The following is a 27500-nucleotide window of genomic DNA, read 5'->3' as shown; positions in this document are numbered from 1 at the left end:
TATACTGATGCAGTAGATACCGTCGTGTTAGGTAGTACAGATAGTATATACTGATAGAGATACCTCCTCTAGGTAGTGATAGTATATATACTGATAGAGATACCTCCTCTAGGTAGTGATAGTATATACTGATAGAGATACCTCCTCTAGGTAGTGATAGTATATACTGATAGAGATACCTCCTCTAGGTAGTGATAGTATATACTGATAGAGATACCTCCTCTAGGTAGTGATAGTATATACTGATAGAGATACCTCCTCTAGGTAGTGATAGTATATACTGATAGAGATACCTCCTCTAGGTAGTGATAATATATACTGATAGAGATACCTCCTCTAGGTAGTGATAATATATACTGATAGAGATACCTCCTCTAGGTAGTGATATATATATACTGATAGAGATACCTCCTCTAGGTAGTGATAGTATATACTGATAGAGATACCTCCTCTAGGTAGTGATAGTATATATACTGATAGAGATACCTCCTCTAGGTAGTGATAGTATATACTGATAGAGATACCTCCTCTAGGTAGTGATAATATATACTGATAGAGATACCTCCTCTAGGTAGTGATAGTATATACTGATAGAGATACCTCCTCTAGGTAGTGATAGTATATATACTGATAGAGATACCTCCTCTAGGTAGTGATAATATATACTGATAGAGATACCTCCTCTAGGTAGTGATAGTATATATACTGATAGAGATACCTCCTCTAGGTAGTGATAATATATATACTGATAGAGATACCTCCTCTAGGTAGTGATAATATATACTGATAGAGATACCTCCTCTAGGTAGTGATAATATATATACTGATAGAGATACCTCCTCTAGGTAGTGATAGTATATACTGATAGAGATACCTCCTCTAGGTAGTGATATATATACTGATAGAGATACCTCCTCTAGGTAGTGATAATATATACTGATAGAGATACCTCCTCTAGGTAGTGATAGTATATATACTGATAGAGATACCTCCTCTAGGTAGTGATAATATATACTGATAGAGATACCTCCTCTAGGTAGTGATAATATATATACTGATAGAGATACCTCCTCTAGGTAGTGATAGTATATACTGATAGAGATACCTCCTCTAGGTAGTGATAGTATATATACTGATAGAGATACCTCCTCTAGGTAGTGATAATATATACTGATAGAGATACCTCCTCTAGGTAGTGATAATATATACTGATAGAGATACCTCCTCTAGGTAGTGATAATATATACTGATAGAGATACCTCCTCTAGGTAGTGATAAGATATATACTGATAGAGATACCTCCTCTAGGTAGTGATAGTATATACTGATAGAGATACCTCCTCTAGGTAGTGATAGTATATACTGATAGAGATACCTCCTCTAGGTAGTGATAATATATACTGATAGAGATACCTCCTCTAGGTAGTGATAGTATATATACTGATAGAGATACCTCCTCTAGGTAGTGATAGTATATACTGATAGAGATACCTCCTCTAGGTAGTGATAGTATATATACTGATAGAGATACCTCCTCTAGGTAGTGATAATATATATACTGATAGAGATACCTCCTCTAGGTAGTGATAGTATATACTGATAGAGATACCTCCTCTAGGTAGTGATAATATATACTGATAGAGATACCTCCTCTAGGTAGTGATAATATATATACTGATAGAGATACCTCCTCTAGGTAGTGATAATATATATACTGATAGAGATACCTCCTCTAGGTAGTGATAGTATATACTGATAGAGATACCTCCTCTAGGTAGTGATAGTATATATACTGATAGAGATACCTCCTCTAGGTAGTGATAGTATATACTGATAGAGATACCTCCTCTAGGTAGTGATAATATATACTGATAGAGATACCTCCTCTAGGTAGTGATAGTATATATACTGATAGAGATACCTCCTCTAGGTAGTGATAGTATATACTGATAGAGATACCTCCTCTAGGTAGTGATAGTATATATACTGATAGAGATACCTCCTCTAGGTAGTGATAGTATATATACTGATAGAGATACCTCCTCTAGGTAGTGATAGTATATACTGATAGAGATACCTCCTCTAGGTAGTGATAGTATATATACTGATAGAGATACCTCCTCTAGGTAGTGATAGTATATATACTGATAGAGATACCTCCTCTAGGTAGTGATAGTATATACTGATAGAGATACCTCCTCTAGGTAGTGATAATATATACTGATAGAGATACCTCCTCTAGGTAGTGATAGTATATATACTGATAGAGATACCTCCTCTAGGTAGTGATAGTATATACTGATAGAGATACCTCCTCTAGGTAGTGATAATATATATACTGATAGAGATACCTCCTCTAGGTAGTGATAGTATATACTGATAGAGATACCTCCTCTAGGTAGTGATAGTATATACTGATAGAGATACCTCCGCTAGGTAGTGATAGTATATATACTGATAGAGATACCTCCTCTAGGTAGTGATAGTATATATACTGATAGAGATACCTCCTCTAGGTAGTGATAGTATATATACTGATAGAGATACCTCCTCCAGGTAGTGATAGTATAAGATATACTGATCTAGAGATACCTCCTCTAGGTAGTGATAATATATACTGATAGAGATACCTCCTCTAGGTAGTGATAATATATACTGATAGAGATACCTCCTCTAGGTAGTGATAGTATATACTGATAGAGATACCTCCTCTAGGTAGTGATAATATATACTGATAGAGATACCTCCTCTAGGTAGTGATAATATATACTGATAGAGATACCTCCTCTAGGTAGTGATAATATATATACTGATAGAGATACCTCCTCTAGGTAGTGATAATATATATACTGATAGAGATACCTCCTCTAGGTAGTGATAATATATATACTGATAGAGATACCTCCTCTAGGTAGTGATAGTATATACTGATAGAGATACCTCCTCTAGGTAGTGATAGTATATATACTGATAGAGATACCTCCTCTAGGTAGTGATAATATATACTGATAGAGATACCTCCTCTAGGTAGTGATAGTATATATACTGATAGAGATACCTCCTCTAGGTAGTGATAATATATACTGATAGAGATACCTCCTCTAGGTAGTGATAGTATATACTGATAGAGATACCTCCTCTAGGTAGTGATAATATATATACTGATAGAGATACCTCCTCTAGGTAGTGATAATATATACTGATAGAGATACCTCCTCTAGGTAGTGATAGTATATACTGATAGAGATACCTCCTCTAGGTAGTGATAATATATACTGATAGAGATACCTCCTCTAGGTAGTGATAGTATATACTGATAGAGATACCTCCTCTAGGTAGTGATAGTATATACTGATAGAGATACCTCCTCTAGGTAGTGATAATATATACTGATAGAGATACCTCCTCTAGGTAGTGATAATATATACTGATAGAGATACCTCCTCTAGGTAGTGATAGTATATACTGATAGAGATACCTCCTCTAGGTAGTGATAGTATATATACTGATAGAGATACCTCCTCTAGGTAGTGATAGTATATACTGATAGAGATACCTCCTCTAGGTAGTGATAGTATATATACTGATAGAGATACCTCCTCTAGGTAGTGATAATATATACTGATAGAGATACCTCCTCTAGGTAGTGATAGTATATACTGATAGAGATACCTCCTCTAGGTAGTGATAGTATATACTGATAGAGATACCTCCTCTAGGTAGTGATAGTATATACTGATAGAGATACCTCCTCTAGGTAGTGATAGTATATACTGATAGAGATACCTCCTCTAGGTAGTGATAGTATATATACTGATAGAGATACCTCCTCTAGGTAGTGATAATATATACTGATAGAGATACCTCCTCTAGGTAGTGATAGTATATACTGATAGAGATACCTCCTCTAGGTAGTGATAATATATATACTGATAGAGATACCTCCTCTAGGTAGTGATAGTATATACTGATAGAGATACCTCCTCTAGGTAGTGATAGTATATACTGATAGAGATACCTCCTCTAGGTAGTGATAGTATATACTGATAGAGATACCTCCTCTAGGTAGTGATAGTATATATACTGATAGAGATACCTCCTCTAGGTAGTGATAATATATACTGATAGAGATACCTCCTCTAGGTAGTGATAGTATATACTGATAGAGATACCTCCTCTAGGTAGTGATAATATATATACTGATAGAGATACCTCCTCTAGGTAGTGATAGTATATACTGATAGAGATACCTCCTCTAGGTAGTGATAGTATATATACTGATAGAGATACCTCCTCTAGGTAGTGATAGTATATACTGATAGAGATACCTCCTCTAGGTAGTGATAATATATACTGATAGAGATACCTCCTCTAGGTAGTGATAATATATACTGATAGAGATACCTCCTCTAGGTAGTGATAATATATACTGATAGAGATACCTCCTCTAGGTAGTGATAGTATATACTGATAGAGATACCTCCTCTAGGTAGTGATAATATATATACTGATAGAGATACCTCCTCTAGGTAGTGATAGTATATACTGATAGAGATACCTCCTCTAGGTAGTGATAATATATACTGATAGAGATACCTCCTCTAGGTAGTGATAATATATACTGATAGAGATACCTCCTCTAGGTAGTGATAATATATATACTGATAGAGATACCTCCTCTAGGTAGTGATAATATATACTGATAGAGATACCTCCTCTAGGTAGTGATAGTATATATACTGATAGAGATACCTCCTCTAGGTAGTGATAGTATATATACTGATAGAGATACCTCCTCTAGGTAGTGATAGTATATATACTGATAGAGATACCTCCTCTAGGTAGTGATAATATATACTGATAGAGATACCTCCTCTAGGTAGTGATAATATATACTGATAGAGATACCTCCTCTAGGTAGTGATAGTATATATACTGATAGAGATACCTCCTCTAGGTAGTGATAATATATATACTGATAGAGATACCTCCTCTAGGTAGTGATAGTATATATACTGATAGAGATACCTCCTCTAGGTAGTGATAATATATACTGATAGAGATACCTCCTCTAGGTAGTGATAATATATACTGATAGAGATACCTCCTCTAGGTAGTGATAGTATATACTGATAGAGATACCTCCTCTAGGTAGTGATAATATATACTGATAGAGATACCTCCTCTAGGTAGTGATAGTATATATACTGATAGAGATACCTCCTCTAGGTAGTGATAGTATATATACTGATAGAGATACCTCCTCTAGGTAGTGATAGTATATATACTGATAGAGATACCTCCTCTAGGTAGTGATAATATATACTGATAGAGATACCTCCTCTAGGTAGTGATAATATATACTGATAGAGATACCTCCTCTAGGTAGTGATAGTATATATACTGATAGAGATACCTCCTCTAGGTAGTGATAATATATATACTGATAGAGATACCTCCTCTAGGTAGTGATAGTATATATACTGATAGAGATACCTCCTCTAGGTAGTGATAATATATACTGATAGAGATACCTCCTCTAGGTAGTGATAATATATACTGATAGAGATACCTCCTCTAGGTAGTGATAATATATACTGATAGAGATACCTCCTCTAGGTAGTGATAGTATATACTGATAGAGATACCTCCTCTAGGTAGTGATAGTATATATACTGATAGAGATACCTCCTCTAGGTAGTGATAGTATATACTGATAGAGATACCTCCTCTAGGTAGTGATAGTATATACTGATAGAGATACCTCCTCTAGGTAGTGATAGTATATACTGATAGAGATACCTCCTCTAGGTAGTGATAATATATACTGATAGAGATACCTCCTCTAGGTAGTGATAATATATACTGATAGAGATACCTCCTCTAGGTAGTGATAATATATATACTGATAGAGATACCTCCTCTAGGTAGTGATAGTATATATACTGATAGAGATACCTCCTCTAGGTAGTGATAATATATACTGATAGAGATACCTCCTCTAGGTAGTGATAATATATACTGATAGAGATACCTCCTCTAGGTAGTGATAATATATACTGATAGAGATACCTCCTCTAGGTAGTGATAATATATACTGATAGAGATACCTCCTCTAGGTAGTGATAGTATATACTGATAGAGATACCTCCTCTAGGTAGTGATAATATATATACTGATAGAGATACCTCCTCCTCCACAGCGAACAGCTTGACGATGTTCTTATGGTTGAGTTTCTTCAGGACCTCAAACTCTCTCATCTGGACGTCGAGCGGTCGCAGGAAACTGAGATTGTTGAACACCTTCACCGCATACAGGTCCCCCGTTTTCTGGTGTTAAGAGAACAAAACATTATTAAAACCTTTAATAGCAAACAACTCATTGCCTGCGTCCCAAATGGAATTCTATTTCCATTTGTAGTGCACTGAAGTAGTGAAATATACACTACATGATCAAAAGTATGTGGACACCTGCTCGCCCAACACCTTATTCCAAGATCTTAGGCATTAATATGGAGTTGGTCCCCCCCTCTTTGCTGCTATAACAGCCTCCACTCTTCTGGGAAGGCTTTCCACTAGATGTTGGGACATTGCTGCAGGGGGACTTGCTTCCATTCAGCCACAAGAGCGTTAGTGAGGACGGGCACTGATGTTGGGCGATTAGGCCTGGCTCGCAGTCGGTGTTCCAATACATCCCAAAGGTGTTCGATGGGGTTGAGGTCAGGGCTCTGTGCAGGCCAGTCAAGTTCTTCCACACTGATCTCGACAAACCATTTCTGTACGGACCTCGCTTTGTGCACGGGGGGCCTTGTCATGCTGAAACAGGAAAGGGCCTTCCCCAAACTGTTGCCACAAAGTTGGAAGCACAGAATCGTCTAGAATGTCATTTTATGCTGAAGCGTTAAGATTTCCCTTCACTGGACCTAAGGGGCCCAAAACATTATTCCTCCACCAAACTTTACAGTTGGCACTATGCATTCTGGCAGGTAGCCTTGTACGTCGAAGAACGGGTGTGGCTGAAATAGCAGAATCCACTAATTTGAAGGGGTGTCCTCATCCTGCTGTATATATAGTGGATGAAGGGGTGTCCTCATCCTGCTGTATATATAGTGGATGAAGGGGTGTCCTCATCCTGCTGTATATATAGTGGATGAAGGGGTGTCCTCATACTGCTGTATATATAGTGGATGAAGGGGTGTCCTCAGTCTGCTGTATATATAGTGGATGAAGGGGTGTCCTCATACTGCTGTATATATAGTGGATGAAGGGGTGTCCACATACTGCTGTATATATAGTGTATGAAGGGGTGTCCTCATACTGCTGTGTATTTAGTGTATGAAGGGGTGTCCTCATCCTGCTGTATATATAGTGTATGAAGGGGTGTCCTCATACTGCTGTGTATTTAGTGTATGAAGGGGTGTCCTCATCCTGCTGTATATATAGTGGATGAAGGGGTGTCCTCATACTGCTGTATATATAGTGGATGAAGGGGTGTCCTCATACTGCTGTATATATAGTGGATGAAGGGGTGTCCTCATACTGCTGTATATATAGTGGATGAAGGGGTGTCCTCATACTGCTGTATATATAGTGGATGAAGGGGTGTCCTCATACTGCTGTATATATAGTGGATGAAGGGGTGTCCACATACTGCTGTATATATAGTGGATGAAGGGGTGTCCACATCCTGCTGTATATATAGTGGATGAAGGGGTGTCCTCATCCTGCTGTATATATAGTGGATGAAGGGGTGTCCTCATACTGCTGTATATATAGTGGATGAAGGGGTGTCCACATCCTGCTGTATATATAGTGGATGAAGGGGTGTCCACATCCTGCTGTATATATAGTGGATGAAGGGGTGTCCTCATACTGCTGTATATATAGTGGATGAAGGGGTGTCCTCATACTGCTGTATATATAGTGGATGAAGGGGTGTCCTCATACTGCTGTATATATAGTGGATGAAGGGGTGTCCACATCCTGCTGTATATATAGTGGATGAAGGGGTGTCCACATCCTGCTGTATATATAGTGGATGAAGGGGTGTCCTCATACTGCTGTATATATAGTGGATGAAGGGGTGTCCTCATACTGCTGTATATATAGTGGATGAAGGGGTGTCCTCATACTGCTGTATATATAGTGGATGAAGGGAATAGGTTGCCATCTAGGACACAGCCCTAGAGAGACCGTTCATCAGGGACACAGCCCTAGAGAGACAGTTCATCAGGGACACAGCCCTAGAGAGACAGTTCATCAGGGACACAGCCCTAGAGAGACAGTTCATCAGGGACACAGCCCTAGAGAGACAGTTCACCAGGGACACAGCCCTAGAGAGACAGTTCATCAGGGACACAGCCCTAGAGAGACAGTTCACCAGGGACACAGCCCTAGAGAGACAGTTCGCCAGGGACACAGCCCTAGAGAGACAGTTCATCTGGGACACAGCCCTAGAGAGACAGTTCACCAGGGACACAGCCCTAGAGAGACAGTTCGCCAGGGACACAGCCCTAGAGAGACAGTTCGCCAGGGACACAGCCCTAGAGAGACAGTTCATCAGGGACACAGCCCTAGAGAGACAGTTCGCCAGGGACACAGCCCTAGAGAGACAGTTCATCAGGGACACAGCCCTAGAGAGACAGTTCATCAGGGACACAGCCCTAGAGAGACAGTTCATCAGGGACACAGCCCTAGAGAGACAGTTCATCAGGGACACAGCCCTAGAGAGACAGTTCGCCAGGGACACAGCCCTAGAGAGACAGTTCACCAGGGACACAGCCCTAGAGAGACAGTTCACCAGGGACACAGCCCTAGAGAGACAGTTCACCAGGGACACAGCCCTAGAGAGACAGTTCACCAGGGACACAGCCCTAGAGAGACAGTTCGCCAGGGACACAGCCCTAGAGAGACAGTTCACCCGGGACACAGCCCTAGAGAGACAGTTCACCAGGGACACAGCCCTAGAGAGACAGTTCACCAGGGACACAGCCCTAGAGAGACAGTTCGCCAGGGACACAGCCCTAGAGAGACAGTTCACCCGGGACACAGCCCTAGAGAGACAGTTCGCCAGGGACACAGCCCTAGAGAGACAGTTCATCAGGGACACAGCCCTAGAGAGACAGTTCATCAGGGACACAGCCCTAGAGAGACAGTTCACCAGGGACACAGCCCTAGAGAGACAGTTCGCCAGGGACACAGCCCTAGAGAGACAGTTCATCAGGGACACAGCCCTAGAGAGACAGTTCATCAGGGACACAGCCCTAGAGAGACAGTTCGCCAGGGACACAGCCCTAGAGAGACAGTTCACCAGGGACACAGCCCTAGAGAGACAGTTCATCAGGGACACAGCCCTAGAGAGACAGTTCATCAGGGACACAGCCCTAGAGAGACAGTTCCCCAGGGACACAGCCCTAGAGAGACAGTTCATCAGGGACACAGCCCTAGAGAGACAGTTCATCAGGGACACAGCCCTAGAGAGACAGTTCATCAGGGACACAGCCCTAGAGAGACAGTTCACCAGGGACACAGCCCTAGAGAGACAGTTCACCAGGGACACAGCCCTAGAGAGACAGTTCACCAGGGACACAGCCCTAGAGAGACAGTTCACCAGGGATACAGCCCTAGAGAGACAGTTCATCTGGGACACAGCCCTAGAGAGACAGTTCACCAGGGACACAGCCCTAGAGAGACAGTTCACCAGGGACACAGCCCTAGAGAGACAGTTCGCCAGGGACACAGCCCTAGAGAGACAGTTCATCAGGGACACAGCCCTAGAGAGACAGTTCATCAGGGACACAGCCCTAGAGAGACAGTTCGCCAGGGACACAGCCCTAGAGAGACAGTTCGCCAGGGACACAGCCCTAGAGAGACAGTTCACCAGGGACACAGCCCTAGAGAGACAGTTCACCAGGGACACAGCCCTAGAGAGACAGTTCACCAGGGACACAGCCCTAGAGAGACAGTTCACCAGGGACACAGCCCTAGAGAGACAGTTCACCTGGGACACAGCCCTAGAGAGACAGTTCACCAGGGACACAGCCCTAGAGAGACAGTTCACCAGGGACACAGCCCTAGAGAGACAGTTCGCTAGGGACACAGCCATAGAGAGACAGTTCACCAGGGACACAGCCCTAGAGAGACAGTTCACCAGGGACACAGCCCTAGAGAGACAGTTCATCAGGGACACAGCCCTAGAGAGACAGTTCGCCAGGGACACAGCCCTAGAGAGACAGTTCACCAGGGACACAGCCCTAGAGAGACAGTTCACCAGGGACACAGCCCTAGAGAGACAGTTCACCAGCGACACAGCCCTAGAGAGACAGTTCACCAGGGACACAGCCCTAGAGAGACAGTTCGCCAGGGACACAGCCCTAGAGAGACAGTTCACCTGGGACACAGCCCTAGAGAGACAGTTCGCCAGGGACACAGCCCTAGAGAGACAGTTCGCTAGGGACACAGCCCTAGAGAGACAGTTCATCAGGGACACAGCCCTAGAGAGACAGTTCACCAGGGACACAGCCCTAGAGAGACAGTTCGCCAGGGACACAGCCCTAGAGAGACAGTTCATCAGGGACACAGCCCTAGAGAGACAGTTCATCAGGGACACAGCCCTAGAGAGACAGTTCGCCAGGGACACAGCCCTAGAGAGACAGTTCACCAGGGACACAGCCCTAGAGAGACAGTTCGCCAGGGACACAGCTCTAGAGAGACAGTTCATCTGGGACACAGCCCTAGAGAGACAGTTCACCAGGGACACAGCCCTAGAGAGACAGTTCACCAGGGACACAGCCCTAGAGAGACAGTTCACCAGGGACACAGCCCTAGAGAGACAGTTCACCAGGGACACAGCCCTAGAGAGACAGTTCATCAGGGACACAGCCCTAGAGAGACAGTTCACCAGGGACACAGCCCTAGAGAGACAGTTCGCCAGGGACACAGCCCTAGAGAGACAGTTCATCTGGGACACAGCCCTAGAGAGACAGTTCACCAGGGACACAGCCCTAGAGAGACAGTTCACCAGGGACACAGCCCTAGAGAGACAGTTCGCCAGGGACACAGCCCTAGAGAGACAGTTCGCCAGGGACACAGCCCTAGAGAGACAGTTCATCAGGGACACAGCCCTAGAGAGACAGTTCATCAGGGACACAGCCCTAGAGAGACAGTTCATCAGGGACACAGCCCTAGAGAGACAGTTCATCAGGGACACAGCCCTAGAGAGACAGTTCACCAGGGACACAGCCCTAGAGAGACAGTTCATCAGGGACACAGCCCTAGAGAGACCGTTCACCAGGGACACAGCCCTAGAGAGACAGTTCACCAGGGACACAGCCCTAGAGAGACAGTTCGCCAGGGACACAGCCCTAGAGAGACAGTTCATCTGGGACACAGCCCTAGAGAGACAGTTCGCCAGGGACACAGCCCTAGAGAGACAGTTCGCCAGGGACACAGCCCTAGAGAGACAGTTCGCCAGGGACACAGCCCTAGAGAGACAGTTCGCCAGGGACACAGCCCTAGAGAGACAGTTCATCAGGGACACAGCCCTAGAGAGACAGTTCATCAGGGACACAGCCCTAGAGAGACAGTTCGCCAGGGACACAGCCCTAGAGAGACAGTTCATCAGGGACACAGCCCTAGAGAGACAGTTCGCCAGGGACACAGCCCTAGAGAGACAGTTCACCAGGGACACAGCCCTAGAGAGACAGTTCGCCAGGGACACAGCCCTAGAGAGACAGTTCACCAGGGACACAGCCCTAGAGAGACAGTTCGCCAGGGACACAGCCCTAGAGAGACAGTTCACCTGGGACACAGCCCTAGAGAGACAGTTCACCAGGGACACAGCCCTAGAGAGACAGTTCACCAGGGACACAGCCCTAGAGAGACAGTTCGCCAGGGACACAGCCCTAGAGAGACAGTTCACCAGGGACACAGCCCTAGAGAGACAGTTCGCCAGGGACACAGCCCTAGAGAGACAGTTCATCAGGGACACAGCCCTAGAGAGACAGTTCATCAGGGACACAGCCCTAGAGAGACAGTTCATCAGGGACACAGCCCTAGAGAGACAGTTCGCCAGGGACACAGCCCTAGAGAGACAGTTCACCAGGGACACAGCCCTAGAGAGACAGTTCACCAGGGACACAGCCCTAGAGAGACAGTTCACCAGGGACACAGCCCTAGAGAGACAGTTCGCCAGGGACACAGCCCTAGAGAGACAGTTCACCCGGGACACAGCCCTAGAGAGACAGTTCACTAGGGACACAGCCCTAGAGAGACAGTTCGCTAGGGACACAGCCCTAGAGAGACAGTTCATCAGGGACACAGCCCTAGAGAGACAGTTCACCAGGGACACAGCCCTAGAGAGACAGTTCGCCAGGGACACAGCCCTAGAGAGACAGTTCATCAGGGACACAGCCCTAGAGAGACAGTTCGCCAGGGACACAGCCCTAGAGAGACAGTTCACCAGGGACACAGCCCTAGAGAGACAGTTCATCAGGGACACAGCCCTAGAGAGACAGTTCATCAGGGACACAGCCCTAGAGAGACAGTTCCCCAGGGACACAGCCCTAGAGAGACAGTTCGCCAGGGACACAGCCCTAGAGAGACAGTTCATCAGGGACACAGCCCTAGAGAGACAGTTCATCAGGGACACAGCCCTAGAGAGACAGTTCACCAGGGACACAGCCCTAGAGAGACAGTTCACCAGGGACACAGCCCTAGAGAGACAGTTCACCAGGGACACAGCCCTAGAGAGACAGTTCACCAGGGACACAGCCCTAGAGAGACAGTTCATCTGGGACACAGCACTAGAGAGACAGTTCACCAGGGACACAGCCCTAGAGAGACAGTTCACCAGGGACACAGCCCTAGAGAGACAGTTCGCCAGGGACACAGCCCTAGAGAGACAGTTCATCAGGGACACAGCCCTAGAGAGACAGTTCATCAGGGACACAGCCCTAGAGAGACAGTTCGCCAGGGACACAGCCCTAGAGAGACAGTTCGCCAGGGACACAGCCCTAGAGAGACAGTTCACCAGGGACACAGCCCTAGAGAGACAGTTCGCCAGGGACACAGCCCTAGAGAGACAGTTCATCAGGGACACAGCCCTAGAGAGACAGTTCATCAGGGACACAGCCCTAGAGAGACAGTTCATCAGGGACACAGCCCTAGAGAGACAGTTCGCCAGGGACACAGCCCTAGAGAGACAGTTCACCAGGGACACAGCCCTAGAGAGACAGTTCACCAGGGACACAGCCCTAGAGAGACAGTTCACCAGGGACACAGCCCTAGAGAGACAGTTCGCCAGGGACACAGCCCTAGAGAGACAGTTCACCCGGGACACAGCCCTAGAGAGACAGTTCACTAGGGACACAGCCCTAGAGAGACAGTTCGCTAGGGACACAGCCCTAGAGAGACAGTTCATCAGGGACACAGCCCTAGAGAGACAGTTCACCAGGGACACAGCCCTAGAGAGACAGTTCGCCAGGGACACAGCCCTAGAGAGACAGTTCATCAGGGACACAGCCCTAGAGAGACAGTTCGCCAGGGACACAGCCCTAGAGAGACAGTTCACCAGGGACACAGCCCTAGAGAGACAGTTCATCAGGGACACAGCCCTAGAGAGACAGTTCATCAGGGACACAGCCCTAGAGAGACAGTTCCCCAGGGACACAGCCCTAGAGAGACAGTTCGCCAGGGACACAGCCCTAGAGAGACAGTTCATCAGGGACACAGCCCTAGAGAGACAGTTCATCAGGGACACAGCCCTAGAGAGACAGTTCACCAGGGACACAGCCCTAGAGAGACAGTTCACCAGGGACACAGCCCTAGAGAGACAGTTCACCAGGGACACAGCCCTAGAGAGACAGTTCACCAGGGACACAGCCCTAGAGAGACAGTTCACCAGGGACACAGCCCTAGAGAGACAGTTCACCAGGGACACAGCCCTAGAGAGACAGTTCATCTGGGACACAGCACTAGAGAGACAGTTCACCAGGGACACAGCCCTAGAGAGACAGTTCACCAGGGACACAGCCCTAGAGAGACAGTTCGCCAGGGACACAACCCTAGAGAGACAGTTCATCAGGGACACAGCCCTAGAGAGACAGTTCATCAGGGACACAGCCCTAGAGAGACAGTTCGCCAGGGACACAGCCCTAGAGAGACAGTTCGCCAGGGACACAGCCCTAGAGAGACAGTTCACCAGGGACACAGCCCTAGAGAGACAGTTCACCAGGGACACAGCCCTAGAGAGACAGTTCACCAGGGACACAGCCCTAGAGAGACAGTTCACCAGGGACACAGCCCTAGAGAGACAGTTCATCTGGGACACAGCCCTAGAGAGACAGTTCACCAGGGACACAGCCCTAGAGAGACAGTTCACCAGGGACACAGCCCTAGAGAGACAGTTCACCAGCGACACAGCCCTAGAGAGACAGTTCACCAGGGACACAGCCCTAGAGAGACAGTTCACCTGGGACACAGCCCTAGAGAGACAGTTCACCTGGGACACAGCCCTAGAGAGACAGTTCACCAGGGACACAGCCCTAGAGAGACAGTTCGCTAGAGAGACAGTTCATCAGGGACACAGCCCTAGAGAGACAGTTCACCAGGGACACAGCCCTAGAGAGACAGTTCGCCAGGGACACAGCCCTAGAGAGACAGTTCATCAGGGACACAGCCCTAGAGAGACAGTTCATCAGGGACACAGCCCTAGAGAGACAGTTCGCCAGGGACACAGCCCTAGAGAGACAGTTCACCAGGGACACAGCCCTAGAGAGACAGTTCGCCAGGGACACAGCTCTAGAGAGACAGTTCATCTGGGACACAGCCCTAGAGAGACAGTTCACCAGGGACACAGCCCTAGAGAGACAGTTCACCAGGGACACAGCCCTAGAGAGACAGTTCACCAGGGACACAGCCCTAGAGAGACAGTTCATCAGGGACACAGCCCTAGAGAGACAGTTCGCCAGGGACACAGCCCTAGAGAGACAGTTCACCAGGGACACAGCCCTAGAGAGACAGTTCGCCAGGGACACAGCCCTAGAGAGACAGTTCATCTGGGACACAGCCCTAGAGAGACAGTTCACCAGGGACACAGCCCTAGAGAGACAGTTCACCAGGGACACAGCCCTAGAGAGACAGTTCGCCAGGGACACAGCCCTAGAGAGACAGTTCGCCAGGGACACAGCCCTAGAGAGACAGTTCATCAGGGACACAGCCCTAGAGAGACAGTTCATCAGGGACACAGCCCTAGAGAGACAGTTCATCAGGGACACAGCCCTAGAGAGACAGTTCACCAGGGACACAGCCCTAGAGAGACAGTTCACCAGGGACACAGCCCTAGAGAGACAGTTCGCCAGGGACACAGCCCTAGAGAGACAGTTCATCTGGGACACAGCCCTAGAGAGACAGTTCGCCAGGGACACAGCCCTAGAGAGACAGTTCATCAGGGACACAGCCCTAGAGAGACAGTTCACCAGGGACACAGCCCTAGAGAGACAGTTCGCCAGGGACACAGCCCTAGAGAGACAGTTCATCAGGGACACAGCCCTAGAGAGACAGTTCATCAGGGACACAGCCCTAGAGAGACAGTTCATCAGGGACACAGCCCTAGAGAGACAGTTCGCCAGGGACACAGCCCTAGAGAGACAGTTCACCAGGGACACAGCCCTAGAGAGACAGTTCACCAGGGACACAGCCCTAGAGAGACAGTTCACCAGGGACACAGCCCTAGAGAGACAGTTCACCAGGGACACAGCCCTAGAGAGACAGTTCGCCAGGGACACAGCCCTAGAGAGACAGTTCACCTGGGACACAGCCCTAGAGAGACAGTTCACCAGGGACACAGCCCTAGAGAGACAGTTCGCTAGGGACACAGCCCTAGAGAGACAGTTCATCAGGGACACAGCCCTAGAGAGACAGTTCACCAGGGACACAGCCCTAGAGAGACAGTTCGCCAGGGACACAGCCCTAGAGAGACAGTTCATCAGGGACACAGCCCTAGAGAGACAGTTCATCAGGGACACAGCCCTAGAGAGACAGTTCATCAGGGACACAGCCCTAGAGAGACAGTTCATCAGGGACACAGCCCTAGAGAGACAGTTCATCAGGGACACAGCCCTAGAGAGACAGTTCGCCAGGGACACAGCCCTAGAGAGACAGTTCACCAGGGACACAGCCCTAGAGAGACAGTTCACCAGGGACACAGCCCTAGAGAGACAGTTCACCAGGGACACAGCCCTAGAGAGACAGTTCACCAGGGACACAGCCCTAGAGAGACAGTTCGCCAGGGACACAGCCCTAGAGAGACAGTTCACCTGGGACACAGCCCTAGAGAGACAGTTCACCAGGGACACAGCCCTAGAGAGACAGTTCGCTAGGGACACAGCCCTAGAGAGACAGTTCATCAGGGACACAGCCCTAGAGAGACAGTTCACCAGGGACACAGCCCTAGAGAGACAGTTCGCCAGGGACACAGCCCTAGAGAGACAGTTCATCAGGGACACAGCCCTAGAGAGACAGTTCATCAGGGACACAGCCCTAGAGAGACAGTTCGCCAGGGACACAGCCCTAGAGAGACAGTTCACCAGGGACACAGCCCTAGAGAGACAGTTCGCCAGGGACACAGCCCTAGAGAGACAGTTCATCTGGGACACAGCCCTAGAGAGACAGTTCACCAGGGACACAGCCCTAGAGAGACAGTTCACCAGGGACACAGCCCTAGAGAGACAGTTCATCAGGGACACAGCCCTAGAGAGACAGTTCGCCAGGGACACAGCCCTAGAGAGACAGTTCATCAGGGACACAGCCCTAGAGAGACAGTTCACCAGGGACACAGCCCTAGAGAGACAGTTCATCAGGGACACAGCCCTAGAGAGACCGTTCACCAGGGACACAGCCCTAGAGAGACAGTTCGCCAGGGACACAGCCCTAGAGAGACAGTTCATCAGGGACACAGCCCCTGTGGAGACAGAAGGGTTAGCGCGCTAGCTTAGACTGATATGGCTGAGCAGACAACCTGTGTGCCACGGTAGATGTTAGCTGGTTAGCTCTGTACCTTGTGTCTGCCACGGTAAACGTTAGCATGTTAGCCCTGTACCTTGTGTCTGCCACGGTAAACGTTAGCGTGTTAGCCCTGTACCTTGTGTCTGCCACGGTAAACGTTAGCGTGTTAGCCCTGTACCTTGTGTCTGCCACGGTAAACGTTAGCGTGTTAGCCCTGTACCTTGTGTCTGCCACGGTAAACGTTAGCGTGTTAGCTCTGTACCTTGTGTCTGCCACGGTAAACGTTAGCGTGTTAGCCCTGTACCTTGTGTCTGCCACGGTAAACGTTAGCGTGTTAGCTCTGTACCTTGTGTCTGCCGCGGTAAACGTTAGCGTGTTAGCCCTGTACCTTGTGTCTGCCACGGTAAACGTTAGCGTGTTAGCTCTGTACCTTGTGCCTGCCACGGTAAACGTTAGCGTGTTAGCCCTGTACCTTGTGTCTGCCACGGTAAACGTTAGCGTGTTAGCCCTGTACCTTGTGCCTGCCACGGTAAACGTTCAGCGTGTTCAGCCCTGTACCTTGTGTCTGCCACGGTAAACGTTAGCGTGTTAGCCCTGTACCTTGTGTCTGCCACGGTAAACGTTAGCTGTAGCTCCCTGGCCCAGCAGGTCTGAGATGAGCCACAGGTGAGTTGGCTGTGCTCTGCATGATGACACGGCTTCAGGTTCACCTGTCGTGGAGAACAACCAGCACATTCAGACAACTAGCTCTGGTCCAGGGTGTTAGTGAGGCTTCTTCCTAAAAGGCTCAACGTTAGCAAGCTGCACTAACGCCAAGGACCAGAGCTAACTGTGGTCAGGGTCACTCGTACAGTAGATAAAGAGAGCAACATTAGGTTATAGCAACACCTTAAACAGTAAACGTCAAATTATTATCACGATTGTTGTAGCTATGGTCATAATAACGCGAATTATGTGTACTTCGAATACCAAGGATTTCTGGGAAATATCGAACAGATATTTCACTAGCTAGGTTTCCAATCCAAAATGGAGGAAGATTTTCACGTGTATATTCTGAAATCCGCATAAAGAAAATATGTGCATTTTCCCACCAGTGGTGTGATGATGTAGTACACACCAAACTGACTTGTTGCTGATAAATAAATCAGTGGTGTGATGATGTAGTACACACCAAACTGACTTGTTGTTGATAAATAAATCAGTGTGTGTGATGATGTAGTACACACCAAACTGACTTGTTGTTGATAAATAAATCAGTGGTGTGATGATGTAGTACACACCAAACTGACTTGTTGTTGATAAATAAATCAGTGTGTGATGATGTAGTACACGCCAAACTGACTTGTTGTTGATAAATAAATCAGTGGTGTGATGATGTAGTACACACCAAACTGACTTGTTGTTGATAAATAAATCAGTGTGTGATGATGTAGTACACGCCAAACTGACTTGTTGTTGATAAATAAATCAGTGGTGTGATGATGTAGTACACACCAAACTGACTTGTTGTTGATAAATAAATCAGTGGTGTGATGATGTAGTACACACCAAACTGACTTGTTGTTGATAAATAAATCAGTGGTGTGATGATGTAGTACACACCAAACTGACTTGTTGTTGATAAATAAATCAGTGGTGTGATGATGTAGTACACACCAAACTGACTTGTTGTTGATAAATAAATCAGTGTGTGTGATGATGTAGTACACACCAAACTGACTTGTTGTTGATAAATAAATCAGTGTGTGTGATGATGTAGTACACACCAAACTGACTTGTTGTTGATAAATAAATCAGTGTGTGTGATGATGTAGTACACACCAAACTGACTTGTTGTTGATAAATAAATCAGTGTGTGTGATGATGTAGTACACGCCAAACTGACTTGTTGTTGATAAATAAATCAGTGGTGTGATGATGTAGTACACACCAAACTGACTTGTTGTTGATAAATAAATCAGTGTGTGTGATGATGTAGTACACACCAAACTGACTTGTTGTTGATAAATAAATCAGTGTGTGTGATGATGTAGTACACACCAAACTGACTTGTTGTTGATAAATAAATCAGTGTGTGTGATGATGTAGTACACACCAAACTGACTTGTTGCTGATAAATAAATCAGTGTGTGTGATGATGTAGTACACACCAAACTGACTTGTTGTTGATAAATAAATCAGTGTGTGATGATGTAGTACACACCAAACACACTTATTCACCTGAAGTTTTCATGTACAGAATAAAAATCGACCGTTCAATATGTTTCACTACTGATTGTTTTATTTCTATTCAATGTAAAATAAAACATTGAATTTAGGAGAATCTCGTATAGAACGGGTTAAAGTTATGTTTTGTAACCCCGGGGGGTGTTAAACAGTAATTAACAGCTACTTCTCAGAAAGTATTACTGTCAACAGGAGAAAAACAAGTTTGTCCACTATCAGCATATCTATTTATTATAGCCATCAAAATGTTAGCTGTTAAAATTAGATTCAACAATACTATCAGGGGATTAGAAATCCAGGGCTTAAAAACAAAAAGGTGATGATTCATGTTTTCTTTTAAATCCACAATGTGAATCCCTCCACGGCCTCATAGAGGCTCTAGATACTTTTACTAACCTCTCTGGATTACAACCAAATTATTTTTTATTTAACCTTTATTTAACTAGGCAAATCAGTTAAGAACAAATTCTTATTTACAATGACGGCCTACACCGGCCAAACCCTAAACCCCGATGACGCTGGGACAATTGTGCGCCGCCCTATATGGGACTCGCAATCACGGCCGGTTGTGATACAGCCTGGTATCGAACCAGGGTCTGTAGTGACGCCTCTAGCAGACCCCTGTGCCTAGTCTGGTTTTGGCACATGCGTTATCTAGCCAACAGTGCGGGTACACTGTCTACACGATGAGATTATTATGGATAAGAGTGAGAATATTTGGATTTGTCAAACGGCATCAAGAGCATCACCAGGACTTCCACCAACCACCCTGTGAAGTTCATCATAGAATTGATTTCACCTGTAGCCTGATAAACTGCATGGTTTCCCGAGTCGTAGTGGGAGACACCATATCATCCCATGACTCCAAATTGGTTAGAAATATTTGCGCATAAAAAAGAGGTTTCCACCGCCATTTCACGCATAATTAACATTTACCTAACTACATAATAAGATTCCACCATGATGAAGAAACAAAATTATCTATCAGCGTTTATAAAATTGTACCAAAACTTCCTGTTTCCATCACAGCTGTCGTGCTAAAAAAAAATAAAAAAATAACGACTTTTACTGGCATTAAAAACTGTCGATGCGGTTAGTAAAGGGAAATCCACTTCCTGACTCAGCAGTGTAACAGATAATATATCACTGATCCACTGAGAAGTTAACGAAAATAAATAAAAAAACCTACAGAAATAAATGTAGACTAGAGCGATAATCCATAATACTGGAGCTGGATGTCAAACCGTCTCTAAATGTACTGATGACTTTATTACACCGTGACGCCTTGGCACACCGCTGGGAAATTCCCCCTCCGGTCCAATGCGTTCACAATTATCACAAATATATAAAGACAATGTCCTAGCTACATGTAAAAGTCAAACTGACGTTATATAGTATTGGTGCGAAATGTCATTTGACTATTACAAAATGCTGTAGTACTGGCTAACGTTAATAGATAGCTAGCTAGTTAGCCAGCTAGTTAGCCAAGTTTTGTTTTTAGCTAGTTAGCCTTTTTGTGTTTAGCTAGCTAGCTAAAGTTCTGTGATCTAACTACGCATCAGGCTATTCACCCAATGCGACGGCTTGTGTTACCTTTTATTCATGTATTTTTTTTAACTAGCTAACTAAATAAACCAAATAACGTTGAAAGAGGAGAAAAATGTATTTTAGATAAACGTTATATTTCGTGGCTAACTAGCTAGCTAGCCAGTCTGTCTTCCTGATTCACAGTGACTAACAACAAAGATGACATTTCCCAAACCTCCCTAAAAAAACGACAACGTACGACAGGGAGGTCGACAAAATAAATGACACGTTTACGGTTAAATATAACTGTATATATATATATATTTTTTTTTTAAAACATTTTGTCAGGTAAAAATCACAAGTATAATTGAAGTTGTGTTTATTTCCTTACCTTCAGAAAAAAATACCCAAAATCCTTTCGCTTCTGGATCACGTGGTGGGAATGACTCAATCAGAAAGCAGTATGAAAAAGGGGGTGTGGTTCATCTTTACCGTAATTCCTGGAAAAGGCGGGAGATTAAAATATGAGAGGTCTGGAAAGCAACCTACTTTAGTTTTCAGGCGCAAAACATTTTTAATTTTATTTAACCAGGCAAGTCAGTTAAGAACAAATTCTTATTTTCAAATGACGGCCTCCCGGGGAACAGTAGGGTTAAACGCCTTGTTCAGGGGGCAGAACGACAGATTTTTACCTTGTCAGCTCAGGGATTCGATCCAGCAACCTTTCGGTTACTAGTCCAACGCTCAAAGGAACGTTACATCGGGCCAGTTATCTTTTCATAGAGCCTTGGATAGGGAAAATTAAAGTACCAACACAGTTGGCACAGTTAGGCTGTCTGTGTTCATGTTGAATTATCAGCTGTTCACCTGAGATGATCAGCTGTTCACCTGAGATGATCAGCTGTTCACCTGAGATGATCAGCTGTTCACCTGAGATGATCAGATGTTCACCTGAGATGATCAGCTGTTCACCTGAGATTATCAGCTGTTTACCTGAGACGATCAGATGTTCACCTGAGACGATCAGATGTTCACCTGAGACGATCAGATGTTCACCTGAGATTACTATTAGAGAAACCCAGTAACATCTCCTCTGAAGTAGGATCCATTTGGATCAGTGGGTAATCCTCTGGGATTGAACCCTAAATTAGAGTGGGTGGGTTTAACCCTAAATTAGAGTGGGTGGGTTTAACCCTAAATTAGAGTGGGTGGGTTTAACCCTAAATTAGAGTGGGTGGGTTTAAACCTAAATTAGAGTGGGTGGGTGGGTTTAACCCTAAATTAGAGTGGGTGGGTGGGTTTAACCCTAAATTAAAGTGGGTGGGTGGGTTTAACCCTAAATTAGAGTGGGTGGGTGGGTTTAACCCTAAATTAGAGTGGGTGGGTTTAACCCTAAATTAGAGTGGGTGGGTTTAACCCTAAATTAGAGTGGGTGGGATGAACCCTAAATTAGAGTGGGTGGGTGGGTTGAACCCTAAATTAGAGTGGGTGGGTGGGTTGAACCCTAAATTAGAGTGGGTGGGTGGGTTGAACCCTAAATTAGAGTGGGTGGGTTTAACCCTAAATTAGAGTGGGTGGGTTTAACCCTAAATTAGAGTGGGTGGGTTTAACCCTAAATTAGAGCGGGTGTGTTGAACCCTAAATTAGAGTGGGTGGGTGGGTTTAACCCTAAATTAGAATGGGTCTGGAGCCATTCCATAGTGGGACTGCACATTTGACAGTTATGACTGTAAATGCTTCAGCAATAACACAATACACTGTCTTTACCTTTCATTCAGTGTGGGGGAGGGGAGAGCAGAGAGACAGAGAGAGAGAGAGAGAGAGAGAGGAGAAAGACAGAGAGACACAGAGAGAGAGAGAGAAAGACAGAGACACAGAGAGAGAAAGACAGAGAGAGACACAGAGAGAGAGACACAGAGAGAGACACAGAGAGAGAGAGAGACACAGAGAGAGAGAGACAGAGAGAGAGAGACACAGAGAGAGAGAGACACAGAGAGAGAGAGACACAGAGAGAGAGAGACACAGAGAGAGAGAGACACAGAGAGAGAGAGAGAGACACAGAGAGAAAGACAGAGAGAGAGAGAGAGACACACACAGAGACACACAGAGAGACAGAATGGCCAAAGATTAGAGGGAATGGCTGAGAGTGAGAATGGACAGAACAAAGTGTGAATGGACAACGTTCAAGATGAAAGTTCATTCCTTTTATTTAAAAAAATTATAATAATAATAATCAACATTTGATTTTTGTTACAACAGCTTGTAGTAGTATTGAATGGGCCGCACACATCCATTACATCCTCGTTAACATGGAAAGCAGATCAACGTAGAAAAGGTAGAGCTGAGTGGAAATGAAAATAATCATTCTGACTAACCAAATGTTGGTTGAGCTGTATATATTATCCTTGCAAAGCATCATGGTATTAAAATGGCTGAACTGAGAAAATGTTCAAACTGCCAATAAACCTCTTGCTGTATTTCCCATCTTTATGTCAGAGCATCAGAAACATTTAGGATTTCTTTACTCCTGGGGCCAAGTCCCAAATGGCACCCTATTACCCTATATCCTGCACTTCTTTAGGGCCCCGGATCAAATGTAGTGGTCTATATAGGGAATAGGGTGCCATAGGGCCCTGGTCAAATGTAGTGCTCTATATAGGGAATAGGGTGCCATAGGGCCCTGGTCAAATGTAGTGCACTATATAGGGAATAGGGTGCCATAGGGCCCTGGTCAAATGTAGTGGTCTATATAGGGAATAGGGTGCCATAGGGCCCTGGTCAAATGTAGTGGTCTATATAGGGAATAGGGTGCCATAGGGCCCTGGTCTAAAGTAGTGCTCTATATAGGGAATAGGGTGCCATAGGGCCCTGGTCTAAAGTAGTGGTCTATATAGGGAATAGGGTGCCATAGGGCCCTGGTCAAATGTAGTGGTCTATATAGGGAATAGGGTGCCATAGGGCCCTGGTCTAAAGTAGTGGTCTATATAGGGAATAGGGTGCCATAGGGCCCTGGTCTAAAGTAGTGGTCTATATAGGGAATAGCAGAACAGCAACTTGTTTTAACCGTCTAACCAACATCTTCCATCACAAGTGTTAAACCCCACTTCCCTTCTCTACATCAGAGTCCGATGCTGGTAGACCAGAGAATCTAGCTACCCCACTTCCCTTCTCTACCATCAGAGACCGATGCTGGTAGACCAGAGAATCTAGCTACCCCACTTCCCTTCTCTACCATCAGAGACCGATGCTGGTAGACCAGAGAATCTAGCTACCCCACTTCCCTTCTCTACATCAGAGACCGATGCTGGTAGACCAGAGAATCTAGCTACCCCACTTCCCTTCTCTACATCAGAGTCCGATGCTGGTAGACCAGAGAATCTAGCTACCCCACTTCCCTTCTCTACCATCAGAGACCGATGCTGGTAGACCAGAGAATCTAGCTACCCCACTTCCCTTCTCTACATCAGAGACCGATGCTGGTAGACCAGAGAATCTAGCTACCCCACTTCCCTTCTCTACCATCAGAGACCGATGCTGGTAGACCAGAGAATCTAGCTACCCCACTTCCCTTCTCTACCATCAGAGACCGATGCTGGTAGACCAGAGAATCTAGCTACCCCACTTCCCTTCTCTACATCAGAGACCGATGCTGGTAGACCAGAGAATCTAGCTACCCCACTTCCCTTCTCTACCATCAGAGACCGATGCTGGTAGACCAGAGAATCTAGCTACCCCACTTCCCTTCTCTACCATCAGAGACCGATGCTGGTAGACCAGAGAATCTAGCTACCCCACTTCCCTTCTCTACATCAGAGACCGATGCTGGTAGACCAGAGAATCTAGCTACCCCACTTCCCTTCTCTACATCAGAGACCGATGCTGGTAGACCAGAGAATCTAGCTACCCCACTTCCCTTCTCTACATCAGAGACCGATGCTGGTAGACCAGAGAATCTAGCTACCCCACTTCCCTTCTCCACCATCAGAGACCGATGCTGGTAGACCAGAGAATCTAGCTACCCCACTTCCCTTCTCTACCATCAGAGACCGATGCTGGTAGACCAGAGAACAGAAGACCTCTGTTATCAATGTAACATCCCAGGACAGGCTGACCCAGACATGTGTACATCAGGAAGCTCTGACATCATATCCTCCCCCTCTACATCAGGAAGCTCTGACATCATATCCTCCCTCCTCTACATCAGGAAGCTCTGACATCATATCCTCCCTCCTCTACATCAGGAAGCTCTGACATCATATCCTCCCTCTCTACATCAGGAAGCTCTGACATCATATCCTCCCTCCTCTACATCAGGAAGCTCTGACATCATATCCTCCCTCCTCTACATCAGGAAGCTCTGACATCATATCCTCCCTCTTGTTGCTCCGTTATATCCTGATATAGGAACTGCAGCACCAACCTTATTCACGACGTCGCTCCGCTCAAAACGTCCAGACCACACAAACACATTCCTCATCCTATCCATTTGAACTGTGTGTATCATGTTGTCTGTACCGGGTCACTATGAGCAGAACTGTAAAGTGCACTTGGAGAATGACAACATTTAAAACCAGACAGGAGACAGACCAGGACAGGGGACAGACGGGAGACTGTCTCAGCTAGGGACAGACGGGAGACTGTCTCAGCTAGGGACAGACAGGAGACTGTCTCAGCTAGAGACAGACAGGGGACAGACCAGGACAGGGGACAGACGGGAGACTGTCTGAGCTAGGGACAGACAGGAGACTGTCTCAGCTAGGGACAGACGGGAGACTGTCTCAGCTAGGGACAGACAGGAGACTGTCTCAGCTAGAGACAGACAGGGGACAGACCAGGACAGGGGACAGACGGGAGACTGTCTCAGCTAGGGACAGACAGGAGACTGTCTCAGCTAGGGACAGACAGGAGACTGTCTCAGCTAGGGACAGACGGGAGACTGTCTCAGCTAGGGACAGACGGGAGACTGTCTCAGCTAGGGACAGACAGGGGACAGACCAGGACAGGGGACAGACGGGAGACTGTCTCAGCTAGAGACAGACAGGAGACAGGAGCTCAGCAGAGACACTGTGGTTTAGAGGTCTTCTATACTGTACATCTAGAAAACATGAAGGATTGGATTGGCCTTAGTGTGTCTGGGTCTGGACAGAAGACGGACATTTTGATCAAGATACATACACCCTGTAATGTCTTCTACAGTCCCAGAGGAACAACAGACCCTGTAATGTCTTCTACAGTCCCAGAGGAACAACAGACCCTGTAATGTCTTCTACAGTCCCAGAGGAACAACAGACCCTGTAATGTCTTCTACCGTCTATATTGAAAATTGTCCTGGCCATTGGACAACAAAAAGACAAAGACGGACGTTTTGAGGTATGTGTGAATGTTCTGAGAGGATGAGATGACAGCTTTAAATCGTCCTCAGGTTTCAGCCTGAAATGTCCCACAGCTCTGATTGGATAAACGGGGGAGAGAGAAAACGCCCCCTTTTCCCCGCCCGTCTTTTTAGTTTGAGACAGGACAGAGACGAGACAGGACAGAGACGGGACAGGACAGAGACAGGACAGAGACGAGACAGGACAGAGACGAGACAGGACAGAGACGAGACAGGACAGAGACGAGACAGGACAGAGACGAGACAGGACAGAGACAGGACAGAGACAGGACATCACTAAAGGATTGCTGATATCGTCTAAGATTGTCGCCGTACGTTTGGACTGACACATGGTAGAAAAATAAAATGGAGGCAAATTACTGAAAGACGGAAATGACAAAGTACTGCAAGAATTCAATGGATATACAATAAGGTTTTCTTTCCTTTATAGCTTATAAATACGGTATATACACTATGTGGTAGAAAAATATTAAAACCCTTGGCAACAAAAAAACACTAAACGAAATGATTTGAAGAACTGATCAGGTACAATAAGTCGTCCTCTGTGGAGAAGTTTAGCTCGGTGGAAGACAGAGACCTCAGAAGATAGATCACAGATGGTTTCTGGGTCTGTCTCATCCAGACAGGATAACCCCCCCTCCTCAGTAACAGATGGTCTGTCTCATCCAGACAGGATAACCCCTCCTCCTCAGTAACAGATGGTCTGTCTCATCCAGACAGGATAACCCCTCCTCCTCATTAACAGATGGTCTGTCTCATCCAGACAGGATAACCCCTCCTCCTCATTAACAGATGGTCTGTCTCATCCAGACAGGATAACCCCTCCTCCTCATTAACAGACGGTCTGTCTCATCCAGACAGGATAACCCCTCCTCCTCATTAACAGACGGTCTCTGGGTCTGTCTCATCCAGACAGGATAACCCCTCCTCCTCAGTAACAGATGGTCTCTGGGTCTGTCTCATCCAGACAGGATAACCCCTCCTCCTCATTAACAGATGGTCTGTCTCATCCAGACAGGATAACCCCTCCTCCTCAGTAACAGATGGTCTCTGGGTCTGTCTCATCCAGACAGGATAACCCCTCCTCCTCAGTAACAGATGGTCTGTCTCATCCAGACAGGATAACCCCTCCTCCTCATTAACAGACGGTCTGTCTCATCCAGACAGGATAACCCCTCCTCCTCATTAACAGACGGTCTGTCTCATCCAGACAGGATAACCCCTCCTCCTCATTAACAGATGGTCTGTCTCATCCAGACAGGATAACCCCTCCTCCTAATTAACAGATGGTCTGTCTCATCCAGACAGGATAACCCCTCCTCCTCATTAACAGATGGTCTGTCTCATCCAGA

General features: G+C 46.2%; 1 protein-coding gene across 2 annotated transcripts in view; it reads right to left on the bottom strand.

Moving 5' to 3' along the window:
• The window catches only part of tbk1 (TANK-binding kinase 1), a 65695-nt gene extending 44519 nt beyond the window's left edge, over positions 1-21176 (bottom strand). The window contains 4 exon segments of one of the 2 annotated variants that reach the window (NM_001256722.1): positions 6189-6329; positions 17604-17671; positions 17673-17713; positions 21148-21176. In NM_001256722.1, the coding sequence (NP_001243651.1) occupies positions 6189-6329; positions 17604-17671; positions 17673-17691 (228 nt within the window). In that variant the 5' untranslated portion in view covers positions 17692-17713; positions 21148-21176. 2 annotated transcript variants of the gene reach the window in all.
• Positions 21177-27500: the final 6324 nt, after the last annotated feature.

This window comes from Salmo salar, chromosome 07 (assembly GCF_965601325.2).
Source record: "Salmo salar chromosome 07, fSalSal1, whole genome shotgun sequence".
Taxonomy (NCBI): domain Eukaryota; kingdom Metazoa; phylum Chordata; class Actinopteri; order Salmoniformes; family Salmonidae; genus Salmo; species Salmo salar.
Note: the sequence above shows the minus strand (reverse complement) of the source record. Positions and strands in the feature narration are given on the sequence as shown.